Here is a 13822-nt window from a genome sequence, read left to right as displayed (position 1 = left end):
CCTTGACAGCCAGCCCCAGCATGTACTGCCAATCCTTTTTAGAAAACATAGTCCTGAGACATGCGTAAAGCTCACCCCAGAGTGTGGGTGCTGACAGCACTGAATGGACTGTTCTAACCCCTAATGTGCTAACTGCTCTTTCTTCTACCCTGGGCATCCTCCTCAGCCGCTTCTCAAAGTCAGCATGGCAGTGAGAGACTCCCTCATCCTCGTCCTTCGGAAAGCCATGTTTGCCAGGTATATCCCAGTCCTGAGGTGGCACCAGTGTGCTTTAGTGTGCCACTCACAGGGAGAGTCCCGCATGTTGCCAACCAGCACAGCCCCATTGCCAAGTCTCACCTCCTTGCTCCACACATCACATGTTGCTTCTCCTATGTCTGCAGAGCAGCCCTGTGAGGTGAAAAGCACCACAGTTCCCCCTGACAGATGGGGAAACTTAGGCTTAGGCAAGATGAGTGCTTTCCAAAGCTCCCGCAGAGGTTGATGGCGGAACAAATCTGTCGTCATCTGATCTCAGGGACTCTGCTGTTTAATGTCTCTGTGTTTCCGAGCCAGCCAGCTTGATGCCCGGAAGTCTGCAGTTGCTGGGTTTTTGTTGCTGCTGAAGAACTTTAAGGTTTTGGGCAGCCTGGCATCTTCGCAGTGCAGCCAGTCTATCGGCGTCAGTCAGGTAAGCACTGCCCCATAGGAAGTGCCCGGTGCTGGTGCAGTGAGCCTGAAGAAGCTGCGTTCCATGATGATGGTGTGAGCTGCCAGTCAGTAGTGGAAAATTGCTGTGCGCTGGATGGGACAGCCTCACTGTTGTCGTTGGACTAATAACTTTTGTCCATTGAGCTGTGCTATATAAGTTCACATTGATTTTGGAGATTCAGTATGAAATAAAAGGACAGATATTATTACCTTAAGAATTACCTTATAATGGGCTGGGAATATGGCCTAATGGCAAGAGTGCTTGCCTCGTATACATGAAGCCCAGCACCATGTATACAGAAAATGGCCAGAAGTGGCGCTGTGGCTCAAGTGGCAGAGTGCTAGCCTTGAGCAAAAAGAAGCCAGGGACAGTGCTCAAGCCCTGAGTCCAAGCCTCAGGACTGGCAAAATAAATAAATTTAAAAAAGAGAATTACCTTATAATGACTGTGTTTTGAGATAATATTGGATACGTTAAGTAGATAATATCTACATTACCTGCTTCATTTTACTTTTGTGTATATGTGGGTACTGGGGCTTGAGCTCCTGCCTTCATACTCTCTCTAGGATGTTTTGATCATGGCTGGTACTCTATTACTTCAGCCATGTTCCCAGTCTGGCATTTTGCCTGATAATTAAAGTCTCTAGAACTTTCTGCCTGGACTGACTTCAAACTGTGGTCCTCAGATTTCAACCTCCTGAGTAGTTCAGATTACAGGTATAAGCAATTGACACTCAGCTCGTTTCATTTTTTTTAATGTGGCTACTAGAAAATTTAAAATTATGTATGTGGCTTGCATTTGTGATCTGTCCTTTTATTGGATAGCACTGTTTAATCATTACATGAGTGCTTTACACTATTTTATACTATCTTTTTAGTTATTGGCTTACATTAAGTTATATGGTTGGGGGGGTTCATTGTTACATTCACTATCATTTAATCCTCAACAGTAATTTTCTGAGGCCAGGTACTATTTTTATCACCCATTCCAAAACTAAGCATATTTACTCTACCACATGTATGTCAATTAAGCCTTACTATCTGAGAAAATAAAGTTTTGTAGTTTGATAATCCGGGCTTTGGGGCCATAAAATTGTCTTTATGATTTAAATGATGTGATTTACATTTATAGTCCCAATGGGAATCTTTTATTGCTCTAGTATAACTGTAAACCTTGTGTCTATAACATAGGACTTCCATTAAATGTTAGGAGCAGCAGAAATCATTTGTGCGTATTATTTATTATCCCCATTTAAAGATGAGAAAACCAAGGCTGAGAGGTTAGATGTCTTGCCAGGCCATAGTCAGTAGAAGGTAGAAATAAGATTTGTCATGGTGCTAGCAGCTACCTCACTAGATGCCTGGGAGTTGTTGGTCTCTCATTTGCCCCACTGTATTTTAAATTGAACAGAGGATGTCTGTTTTTGGCCCTGTCCATGTGTAAACCTCCCTGGGATTCATAGAAGTGTGGCACTAGGTTCTTAGATAAAATCCTGTCTGCCTCAGTGCTGCATTTCCCCGTAGTGACAGCCAGGTGGAACAGTGTCTTAAACTCAGCCAGGGGCATTGGTTGGTGTTACTCCTTACAGGAGAGACTCTGGTGAGTTACAGCTGACCCCTCCTCCTTCCAGGTTCGTGTGGATGTCCACAGCCGTTACAATTCTGTTGCCAATGAAACCTTTTGCCTGGAGATCATGGACAGTTTGCGGCGGTGCTTGGGCCAGCAGGCCGACATTCGCCTCATGCTGTATGAGGTAAGTCACACATGGAGGCACGCCTTCACCTGCCTCGGCCCTCTGTGTGTTCACTCTTTGCTGATATAAAGGTACAGGCCCTTGTGCTAGGCCTGTGCTACATGTAGACCATGATGGAGTCAGAATTCTAAACTTTAAATGATATATCTTAATTGTTGTATTAATTTAAGGGACTGAAATGGACTGTTGCTTTCCAGTCTTTTGATATAACACCTAGTTTTCCATTTGTAACTCAAGCCATAAACATAATTTATTGCCTTCCAAAGTTTCATTTCCAGGTACTTCACATACAGGCCAGGTTCAGAACCTCTCAATGGGCCAGCGTTTCTCTTCACATTATCTCACCCCCAACTTGTTGGCCATTCAGCCATCACTGTCTTCCCATGCATTCACCTTGGTTTTTATAAAAATACTTGGTTTGCAGGTCTGACTAAATCATATAGTTGGGTTTTTGATGTTGTTGTTTTTTGTCAATTGTGGGGCTTTTGTTTTTTTTTGTCAATTTTGGGGCTTGAACTCAGGGCCTGGGCACTGTCCCTTGAGCTCTTTTTTGCTCAGGGCTAGTTAGGTGCCACAGCGCCACTTCTGTAAGTCTTCTGTAGTTTTCATGACAGCACAGTAGCAGCACACGGACCAGTTCAGTTAGCACTGATGGCTGGCGCATAGCGCGTAGCTCAGCCTGTGGCCCCCTGGGAGTGGGGCTGTGGAGGACTCTGCATCAGGATGCTGGGTACTTCTGTGTAGAGGCAGGAATAGAGGGCTTGAACAGCCCAGCAAGGAGACTTATGTGGACATTATTCAGAGAAGAGCAGTGCTAGCTTACTTCATTTGACTTCATGAAGTAAGCTGCAGAACGTGTCATGAGCTGGATTATTCCAGGCTCATTACAGAAAATATGGAGAATAAAAATGTTCTGTTTTACTAGGGAAGATTGCAGTTTGAGGCCAGTGTGTGGTGGTTCCCATCTATCATCTCAGCTACATAGGAGACTGAGATCAGGAGGATCGTCATTTCAGGCTACCCCGGGGGCAAAAGGAAGTTTGAGACTTCATCTCAAGGGAAAAAGAAAGCTAGGGATTGTGGTACACACCTATCATCCCAGCTACACAAGATAAAGAAAGTCTGATTGCTCCTAGGGCTTCTGTGATGTGCTTCGAAGGAACTCTCAGCTGGCAAGCTCCATCATGCAGGCGCTTCTCTCGCAGGTAAGATGTGCAGCCCACCCGAGTCATGGTTTCCAGACTTGGGGTACTATAAAGTATTTCTCAAGGAGTACCCTGGTAGGTTGTGCCAATGTGGGGAGAGGGCTGTGCCCTGCTTGGGAAGGGGGTGGTCCTGCTGGGATGGGGCATGCCCTGGGGGCTTCCCCATTCTGGGTGTTTGTGGCTCTTCTGCACTTGGCAGCTGCTGTTCTCTGACACATGCATGGGTCTTGGCGAGGATGTTTTCTGTACTCTCCTCTTAACAGCTGGAGACATAATTCACTTGTAGTTTTTATTAGTCTAGACCCCTTTGCATCATTTTGTTTGAAATGGAAGTGAGCGCAGGCTTGTGCTCTCTTGCAACTCAGTCTTTTGGAAGGTCTTTTTTTTTTTTTTTTTTCCCAGTCTTGGGGCTTGGACTCAGGGCCTGAGCACTGTCCCTGGCTTCTTTTTGCTCAAGGCTAGCACTCTGCCACTTGAGCCACAGCACCCCTTCTGGCCGTTTTCTGTATATGTGGTGCTGGGGAATTGAACCCAGGGCCTCATGTATATGAGGCAAGCACTCTTGCCACTAGGCCATGTCCCCAGCCCCTGGAAGGTCTTTTGTTATCCAAAAAGATTTCCCTGGGCCTTGTCATGATCCTATATAAAACTTATAGCCTTTTGGTTATACAGATCTTTCAAACTCTAATACTCAACTGGTGAGTATTCAGGTATTAGCAAGAATAACAAGTGATATTTGAAAGCCTTGGAGCAGGGCTTCCTGACCTAGGTTATGTAGATCTCAGAACAGAGGGTTTCAAAATAAGTGATGGTGGACAGCTTTTTCAGCTCTAGTGAATGCTAAATAGTGTGAAGCACTTAACACATAGTGTACTGAGAACCCTTGTTTGGTGACTATATGCTCATTTTCAAATGAAGGGCAAGACGCTGATAAGCTTGTCAAAATCAATAATCAGTGGTGGTACTGGAATCTCAAGCTCAACCACAAAGTTACACTGAAAATGCCGATTGCCTGTACTGGGTTAGAACTGGTGTGAAGGAGTACAGGACAGGGCTCCTTACAATCCTGTCATTTCTGTGCCTGAGGCAAAGGCAGAAGGATGTAGGCAAGCTGGAATAAGATCAGCTTTGCTGCACCCCTCCATGGGGGCTAGCAAAGGTACTGGTTGGTTTCCATAGTAAAGAAAGCGGAGGTATTCAAAAGCTCTGATGGTTCTCCTCCTTACTGTCTTCCTGCAGTTAAAACAGTACTATGAGCCAAAACCTGATGTTCTGCCGCCTCTGAAAGTAGAAGCTTGTGTTCTGACACAAGGGAATCAGATCTCTCTGCAAGAACCATTGGTAAAACTTGCATTCCTCTTATAACCGTTACTCTTACTGGTAGAAATAAGGTTGATCTTTGTAAAGAGATACTTTTCTCTGTGGATCTTGCCTTACTCATCATGTCTGACCCACTGCCACCTTGGATCTGTGGATGGGGATGTCCGTGGTGGGACCTTGCTAAGTCATGGCACCCCTACCCCACCCCAGAAGCATCTGGCCTTTCTGTCATGGCTCTGTGATTATATAAGTTAAATAATTGGGCTTTAGGATGGGTCACATGGGAGCAGGTCTGGAAGGAGTGTATCATGTAGGGTGAGCCATGGGCGCTCACGGGCCCTTCAGAGGAGGTAAGATGGGTTGTTATTCTGTTCTCGTTGTCTAGGAAAGGTAGAAAGGGGAATAAATGGACCTCGGGCTGGTGGCTGGGGGCAGAGGCTGTCTCTCTGGTTCTGACCCGTGTTCATTTGAGTGCCTTTTGTGCCAGCCTAAGGTCTCTGATGTTGTGTTGGTCTCCCAAAAGTGCCTTCAACATAAACCTCTCCTTTATAGTAACCTTGGGACTCCATAGCCTGGCTCCAAGGCTGTTTGTTTCTGACTGGAGCTAACACATCTAATGATCATTCCTTTGGGAGAGGTGGACAAAACAACATCTCCATTCCCTTACATTTGTACTGTTTCATTATTTTCAATGGATTTAATCTATGATGCTTACAAGTAACTTGAACTTCATAAGAATTGCTTGCTGTTAAAAGCTTTATAACCTATCTCTTTATACCCAAGACTATTATTTACATGGTGGTGTATACCTGTAATTACGGCTACTGGGGAGTGAAGATAGGAAAATTGCAGTTGGGGGCTAGCCAGTAGTTACAAGAACAAGTCACAGATACTCAGGAAGCAGAGGTCAGAAGTCTGTGGTTTGAGGCTGGCCAAGACCAAAGCAAAAGATCCTGTGTGCAAAGCAAAGCATGTATCCTTTACAGACTCGATTTCCTCATCTTCCTCCACAGGATTACCTGCTGTGCTGTACCCAGCATTGTTTGTCCTGGTACAAGAGCACAGTGCTGCCCCTACAACATGGAGATGCCGACGAGGAGGAAGAGGGCGTCTACCAAGAGCTAGATGACATGCTGGGGTCTATTACCAGTAGAATGGTTAAGAGTGAGCTAGAAGACTTTGAACTCGTGAGCACTCGGGCCTGACTATGTGGAAGCACGGGAGTGGGTAGCAATAAGTAGCTTGTTGATTTTTGCCACGTGTCTTTCAGGATAAATCTGCAGATTTTTCTCAGAGCACCAATACTGGCATCAAGAATCACATGTCTGCACACCTTGTGATGGGTGTCTGTGAGGTTCTGATAGAATATAATTTCTACATAAGTAACTTCAGGTAAAGTGTTGCTGAGACCACATGTAGCATGTTTCTCTTACCTAGCTAGTTACATACATAAGTAGCCGGGGCCTTACACTCTTACAGCATCTCCTAAGTGGCTCTAACTGGAGGGCGTTGTATGATTTTCCCTCCAGAGAATGCCAGCACGAATTCCAGTCAGGCCTCTGTTCTCCTGTAGCGGGCTTTCATAGTTATTCAAATTCCCAGCCTGGAGCTCCAGTAGTCCTGTTAGTAGAGGAATTGGGTTAGAGGCAGTGTCAGGCTTTCGCACTCTGCCTTAACCATTGTAAATAAGGGTTGGTGAGGGCTGGGATTGCTGTGCTAATTGAAGTCCATCTACTTAACAAATGCATAGAGTGTTTACTGATCATAAAGATAACCCAGAATATACTAACGTACGTTCTTGATGGCCTCTTTCTCCTGTTACACAGTAAGAATAAGTTTGAGGAGATTCTGAGCTTATTCATGTGTTATAAGAAGCTCTCTGACATCGTTAATGAAAAAACTGGGAAAGGCAAAAGCAAAATGGCCAACAAGACGAATGAGAGTTTTTTGTCTATGAAATTTGTGTCTGATCTTCTCACGGCGCTTTTCAGGTACTTGAAGGTGTAGAAACAACAGGTCAGAGCCCAGTGTGGTTGTTTCCCACCTAAAGTGAAAGCTGGATGATCGGAGGCAGGAATCTTAAGTCCCTCAGATTATTAAAGCTAAGTCCTCAATGTTGGGTAATGGGTGAAAGGATAGGAATGGATTCCAGCCAAGTTATAGAAAATCCATCAAATGGTTTGAACCCAGCAACAGATTAAAAGAGAATAAAGGAAGAAACTGAATTAATAAAGGGACAGCTAAGAAACCTAAAGGCTAAGTCTGACATTTAAATTTTATTGCATATAAAGGATGAAGGGAGGGGAGTGGTAGTGGTGATTGTGGAGAAGCTGGTGTGGGCTGCTCGGAGTCTGGTGTCCAAAGTTTGCTGGGTTCTGCATCCCAAGAGAGCCTGACTCCACATCCTGACAGTAGCAGGGGAGGTGTTCTCACTCTCCCTAGGCAGCAGCAGGTGACGCTCTTGTTCTCTCCCTAGGGACAGCACCCAAAGCCATGAGGAGAGCCTGTCTGTCCTCAGGTCCAGCACTGAGTTCCTGCGCTACGCAGTGAGTGTGGCTCTGCACAAGGCGCAGCAACTCAAGGAGACAGGGCACGTGGGCGGCCCTGACAGCCACAACCCCAACAAGACCTTCCAGAGCCTCTGCGACATCACTCGGTAAGGCTCCCAGCCCACGCATGCGCGCTGGCCTGCATGCCTGGCCTTGTCCAGCAGGAATTCATTGACCAGTGGTGGAGAGTGAAATGTGCCCACTGCTATTGAGACTTGTCTTACACTAAAGCTTACTGTAGTACCAGAAGGGAGGGTGACATTGTGCAGTGTAAGTGTATATACATCTGACAAGAGATTCAAAATGCTAAGGCAAAAAAAAAGATAAAATTGAAGGAAAAATGGATGGATTCTTAATCCTGACTAACCCCGTGTCCATAATCTGTGAAGTCGAATGGTGGAAGACCAGTTTCTGTGCATGCTTCACTTAGGAGGCATCCAGACTGGGAAGGGACAGATAACTTGATGCACAGACAGAATCACTTGAACAAATGGCCAGAGTTTCTTAAAGGCCTAATAGATCTTCTGAGTTTAACAAGGTTGGTATCAAAAATAGTATTTTTATTTACTAACAGTACAGAAGTGGAGACTGAAACTCAAGAAATAGTTTCATGTAGGCCAAGTACATGGCTCAAGAGCAGGACCCTGAGTACCACACGTAACAACCTCAGAAACACAGCTGCTTAGAAATCTTGACATACAATGCTTTTATGATGAGATGTACCTTTGCTGAAGTCCTGTGGGGCACTGACCACCCTGTCCCACCGCAGGGTCCTGTTGTGGAGATACACTTCAATTCCCACAGTCGTGGAAGACTCGGGGAAGAAGGAGAGGGGGAAGAGCATCTCACTGATGTGCCTGGAAGGCCTGGAGAAGATCCTGAGCGCCGTGGGCCAGTTCTTCCAGCCCAAGGTGCAGCAGTTCCTCAGGGCTCTGGGTGAGCACTTGCGCGCCCTCTACTGGATTGTGCTCAGCTGTAGTGGCTGGAAAGTGGGATGTCATGGGATAGATAGCATGTTAAGCCGTGGAGCAGTTGGATGCTGGTAGCTCACGTCTATAATCCTAGCTACTCAGAAGGCTGAGATCTGAAAATCATGGTTGAAAGCCAGCCTGGGCAGAAAAGTCCATGAGATTCTTAATCGCTAACCACCCAAAAGGTAGAAGTGGCTCAAGTGGTAGAGTGCCAGCCTACAGTGAGAAAGCTAAGGGACAGGCCCCAGGACTGGCACAAAAAACAAAAGGGCTGGGAATGTGGCTTAGTGGCAGAGTGCTTCCCTAGCATGCATGAAGCCCTGAGTTTGATTCCTCAGTACCACATAAATAGAAAAGGCTGGAAATGGTGCTGTGGCTCAAGTGGTAGAGCACTAGCCTTGAGCACAGAGAGGCTTGGGATAGTACCCAGGCCCTGAGTTTAAGCCCTGGGAATGGCAAAAAGTAAAAAGAAATCCTTTAGTTTTAGAAATACATTCACATCTTCAACCTTTTTTTTTTTTTTTTTTGCCAGTCCTGGGGCTTGAACTCAGGGTCTGAGCACTGTCCCTGGCTTCTTTTTGCTTAAGGCTAGCACTCTACCACTTGGGCCACAATGCCACCTCTGACCTTTTCTATATATGTGGTGCCAAGGAATCGAACCCAGGGCTTCATGTATGCGAGGCAAGCACTCTTCCACTAGGCTATATTCCCAGCCCTCTTCGACCTTTTTGACTGTATAGTTTTCGCTTCTGAAAGGAGGGGGGCACTTTCAAAGAATTATTTTCCGTTCCTTAATATCACAGATAATGAAGAGGACGGCGTGGACGTCCCTGTTACGCAGAGGGCGGCCTTCCAGATCCGACAGTTCCAGGTGGGAACCTTGCCAGCGGCACGCTGATGTGGGGGCCTGCGAGGTGCTTCCCTGGTCAGACTGTATAGACCAGTGAGGTCTCTTTGTGTCTAGCCCTTGGTTGTCCAAAACATAGCATGGGAGCCTATTATGGGGTTTTCCTTAGCAAATAATTGAAAGTCTGCCAGGAGCTGTTGTGGGGGTGAAACAGACCAAATTGCTTTCTCAGCTTTGGCTGGGGGGCGGCTAAGGAGGCAGCAATGGAGTGCCACCAGAAATCCAGTGTGGTTTGGTTGCTTCTTCCTGCGCACCGGGCAGGCAGGGCAGGCTTCCACCCTCTCCAAGAGCATCCCCAGGTTTGCGTGGAGCACTGCGTGGACCTTGGTAGCTTTGAGCCTTTCCGTCCCTGTCCTGCAACTCTCTAGCTCAGTGCCTCCGCCCTGAGACAGGTGTCTGCTGCTATTTGTCTTCTCAGAGGGCCTTGTTGAACTTACTCAGTAGCGGAGAAGAGGATTTTAATAGCAAAGAAGCCCAGCTGCTGGTCGCCGTCCTCGCCAGCTTGTCCAGGCTGCTGGAACCTTCCTCTCCTCAGGTAATTGCCCATCCACAACTTAGCATTCTTGAGGACCGAGCCGTGTTCCTGTGCGGTGTTGCTGCCCTACTGTGCACAGGGACACCAGTTCTGGGTGAACCCAAACACTAGAACACAGTCAGGCAGATAGCCGTGTTCTTGCCCAGTCTGTGTGTTTCTTGCTGTGAGAAGGCCACGACCTCGGGGGGGGGGGGGGGGGGCGGGGAGTTCATTAGAGGGTGTGTGTGCACTGATGCACTTGCAGAGACAGCAGGCTGTTGGTGTGCACGGGCATGCGGGGCAGGAGCAGGAAGCTTAGTGGAGGGACCTGAACACACCCCACATGGGCCAGGTGTTGAGCGAGCACCTGGAGGTAGTAGATGCAGACCCTAGGACTTGGGCCCATGTGCGTGTATAGTCATGGAGAATTAAGTCATTTGCTGTAGTATGAGAATAGTATTCCTAAGTCTCAGAATTCTGGACTTTTATTCTGTCCGTGCCATTGTCACTTAAAGTGACGGCGCTGTCATCTGAGCACACGTTCTGGCAGGTCACTTGTTGGCTTGGAAAGGTGTAGGACTTTCTGACAATCTAATATCGGAATGATCTCTCAGTTTTTGCAGATGTTAAACTGGACATGTAAGATTTGCAAGGAAAACAGCAGGGGTAAGTTCGTCCTCTCATTTCCTAAAGGTGGTGTATGGAATCATTTTAGAGAGGAAAGGGCATTCCCAACTGTATGTTCACCAGAGTGACCTTCATGACAGAGGTGTTAGTGCCAAGTGTTCGCAAGGACATAAGCAGGGTGTGGTGATGATACATGCCCTGTAATCTCAGGGCTTAGGAGGCTGACAGGAGAATCATGAGCTCAGGGCTAGCCTGGGGAACCTTCTTGTTCATTACTGGTAGAGGTGTAAATGAGTATAACAGGCTAGACACCTGCTTGACAAAAACGACTAAAATCAAACCTGCGCCTGTGCCCCAATTCTCTGAGCAGAAGTACATGGAGGCCTGTTACTTGTAGTACTAACTTCATAGGTCAAAACACTGCAGCTGCTCTGGACAGCATGGATGCAGGAACTGTGTGACTCCTATAGGAGAATTCTGTATAGCACTGCGATTCCGTTGAGATGAAATCCAGAATCAGAGCTAGCTAATCCGTGGTATCACAAGTTGGGGTAGCAGTTTCTTTGCAGGGAGGGTCTCCAGGGTGGTTGGTAGGTGCTTGGTCACAGCGCCCAGAACTAGTAAAGGGACAGTAGATGGATTAAAGGGCGCCATGGCAGTGGAGTTAGTCATCTGGACAGTAAGGTTGGCACTGCCATGTTGTGTCTAGGACATGGCCACCATGTTGTCAGGCACGCTCTGGAGCCCCTGGTGGCACAGCTCCCCCTCCCCTCTCTTCCCTTCCCGCTCCAGAGGATGCTTTGTTTTGCAAGAGCTTGATGAACCTGCTCTTCAGCCTGCACGTGCTGTACAAGAGCCCCGTCACTGTGCTGCGGGACCTGTCCCAGGACATCCATGGGCAGCTGGGAGACATAGATGAGGTACTGCAGAGTCTGCAACTGGCCGCGTCCAGTGTGGGGCGGGACTCAGAATTCCCTGAGCTGTGAGGTCTCATGCTCCCTCCCCAGGACTGCGAGGTGGAGAAAAGCGACCACTTTGCAATGGTGAACTTGAAGACGGCTGCTCCCACTGCGTGTGTAAGTGTTGACCTGGTCCATCCCTTCCTCTGTGTGCTGTGTGACGTGTGACGCTATCACTGACCCTTCCCTTCCTCTATGCTCCATGTGATGTCATCACTCACCAGGTCCATCCCTCCCGCTCTGCTCATGTGACATCCTTGTGGTGGCTTTTGTCCTGAGCCCATGCTCGCTGAGAAGCCATGACTGCCTTGTTCAGAGCCAAGCACGCATTCTTTCCCTTCACAGTTGCTTGTCCTAAGTCAGGCTGAGAAGGTCCTAGAAGAAGTGGACTGGTTGATCACCAACCTTAAAGGACTACCAAGCCAGGAAACATCAGGTAAGGTGGCTTCCGGTGGCACTCAGGGAATTGTGATGGGAGGAAAGGCAAGCAAAATCTAAACTGGACTCCTCCTAAAGGCGGAGCCCTGAGCCACAGTGCTGGGTGTTCATTGTTGTTGCTGTTGTTGCCATTGGTGGGGAGTGGGGCAGTGCACAGGTCATATGCAGATCAAGGTCACACTCACCCCCTCTTGCCTTCATTTTCCCCCCTCTTCCCCAAGCCCTTTCCCTTCCCTCCTCCCGCCTTCTCCTGTCTCAGCTTGGATTTCAAGCTTAGTGGGACTGGCTTATTTCCTTTAAGTGGTGAGCTCCGCTTCCATCCACTTTCCTGCGGATGATGTACTTTCATCTTTAATAGCCAAGTGAAACTGCACTGTGTGCATAAGCCATATTTTCCTTATCCAGCCATTGATAGACACTTCTGCAGATTCCCTAGTTGGGTTATTGTGAATAGTGCTGCAATGAACTCACGGGTGCAGGTGTCTCTATAGTAAGCTGGCTTTGAATCTTTGGAGTATATACTCAGCAGTGGTGTGGCTGGATCATTGGGAGTTCTATATTATTATTTTCCTGAGGAACCTCCATACTGATTTCCATAGTGGATGTACTATGGGCTTCTGTCTTGCATGTTCAGCATTCCCTCATTCTTCTGTATACTTAACGCTTTATCTCTGGTATGCTCTAGAGAGGTTCTTTTCCCCATGGCCATCTCTTTGTCAAGATTTGGGGGAGTTTTCTCTCTCACTATTGGGAATGCTGTCTGTGCCTTTGGCTTTTGCCTCTTCTCCCTCCTGTATGCCTGTGACCCGTAGTCTTAGTGGTGTTCCAGTGGGCTCACATTTCCTGTTCATGCCCCCCCCCCCATTACTGTCTGAATGTCCTCATTCACCTACCTTGATCCAGGCTGTGAGGCTTTCTGCCCAGGTTCTTATTCAACTTATTGAGATGGCCATTTCTAGGGTTTTCATTTGATTTCCCCCAGCACTTCTATATCTTTATTGAATTTCTCTTTCATATTCTATATTGTCTTCCTTGATTCAGTCAGGTGTTTATTCATCTCCTCTTCAATTTCATTGATGTTTATCATTCTTGGAAAGCTTTTGAGTGTTCTTCGACTTCCCTGTCACGAGAGTCTATTACTGTGCAGTGGTCGATGTTTATTTTTAGGGAAATGCTGTTCTTCTTTACCCCTGTTTCTTGTGTTTCTGCATTGGGATTTGTGTATCTTTGGTTGGTTGCAGGTTAGTCACCTGTATTCTTTCAGTAGCCTCAATGTGCAGGCCTGGGAAGAGGGGAGCTAAAGTGCACTTTCTCCCCACTGGATTGGGGATATGCACCCTAGAAACATTGGCACCCACGCTTGGGGACCCGCCCCCCCCCCAGCACCCCTCAGAGGCCAGCCAGCCGGCGTCCTGCAGAGCCTGTGGAGGACGCGTTATGCGTGGACTTGGCTGGGTAGTGAAGGGCTAGCTGCAATTCTGTGGTCTTCTCCGTGGGTGCTGGGAGGCCGAAGTGCAGAGAGAGCACTGTAGCCTGTGAGCCACCCCCCCCCCCCCAGTACGTGACCCGGGCATAATGACCACCCAAGCTTAGGGTGTCCCCTGAAAACATGGGAGGGCAAGGGAAGGAATGGTTGTTTTGCCCTGGAGGGGACACAAGGGAACCCGGCACTGTGCCTGCGTCCCTGTGGGAAGCGACAGCAGAGCAAGTCCACTGGCCACAGGACCTTGGCACAGAGTGCTCCACCTACCTGGCCGCAGACAATACATGACCACCAGGCAGCTCCCAGAGGCCCAGCGACCCACTGGGTTGGGGGTTAGAGTTGTTTCCACAGTGGTCCTGGGGTGATGGGCTTCTCTGAACTCACCCCGCCATGACCAGCGCTGGC

The 13822-nt window shown here is 47.8% G+C and overlaps 1 protein-coding gene across 1 annotated transcript in view; it reads left to right on the top strand.

Annotated features, from left to right (window-relative positions):
• Window positions 1-13822, top strand: part of Fanci (FA complementation group I) — a 36177-nt gene that overhangs the window by 18569 nt on the left and 3786 nt on the right. The window contains exons 16-31 of the mRNA XM_048329886.1: window positions 167-237; window positions 556-670; window positions 2322-2444; window positions 3581-3649; window positions 4889-4990; window positions 5983-6156; window positions 6240-6361; window positions 6796-6960; window positions 7446-7625; window positions 8288-8454; window positions 9293-9360; window positions 9815-9931; window positions 10525-10576; window positions 11330-11457; window positions 11545-11613; window positions 11842-11927. Of these exons, the coding sequence (XP_048185843.1) occupies window positions 167-237; window positions 556-670; window positions 2322-2444; window positions 3581-3649; window positions 4889-4990; window positions 5983-6156; window positions 6240-6361; window positions 6796-6960; window positions 7446-7625; window positions 8288-8454; window positions 9293-9360; window positions 9815-9931; window positions 10525-10576; window positions 11330-11457; window positions 11545-11613; window positions 11842-11927 (1808 nt within the window). The remainder of the gene's footprint in view (window positions 1-166; window positions 238-555; window positions 671-2321; window positions 2445-3580; window positions 3650-4888; window positions 4991-5982; window positions 6157-6239; window positions 6362-6795; window positions 6961-7445; window positions 7626-8287; window positions 8455-9292; window positions 9361-9814; window positions 9932-10524; window positions 10577-11329; window positions 11458-11544; window positions 11614-11841; window positions 11928-13822) is intronic.

Source organism: Perognathus longimembris, chromosome 20 (assembly GCF_023159225.1).
Source record: "Perognathus longimembris pacificus isolate PPM17 chromosome 20, ASM2315922v1, whole genome shotgun sequence".
In the NCBI taxonomy this organism is placed as follows: Eukaryota; Metazoa; Chordata; class Mammalia; order Rodentia; family Heteromyidae; genus Perognathus; species Perognathus longimembris.
Note: the sequence above shows the minus strand (reverse complement) of the source record. Positions and strands in the feature narration are given on the sequence as shown.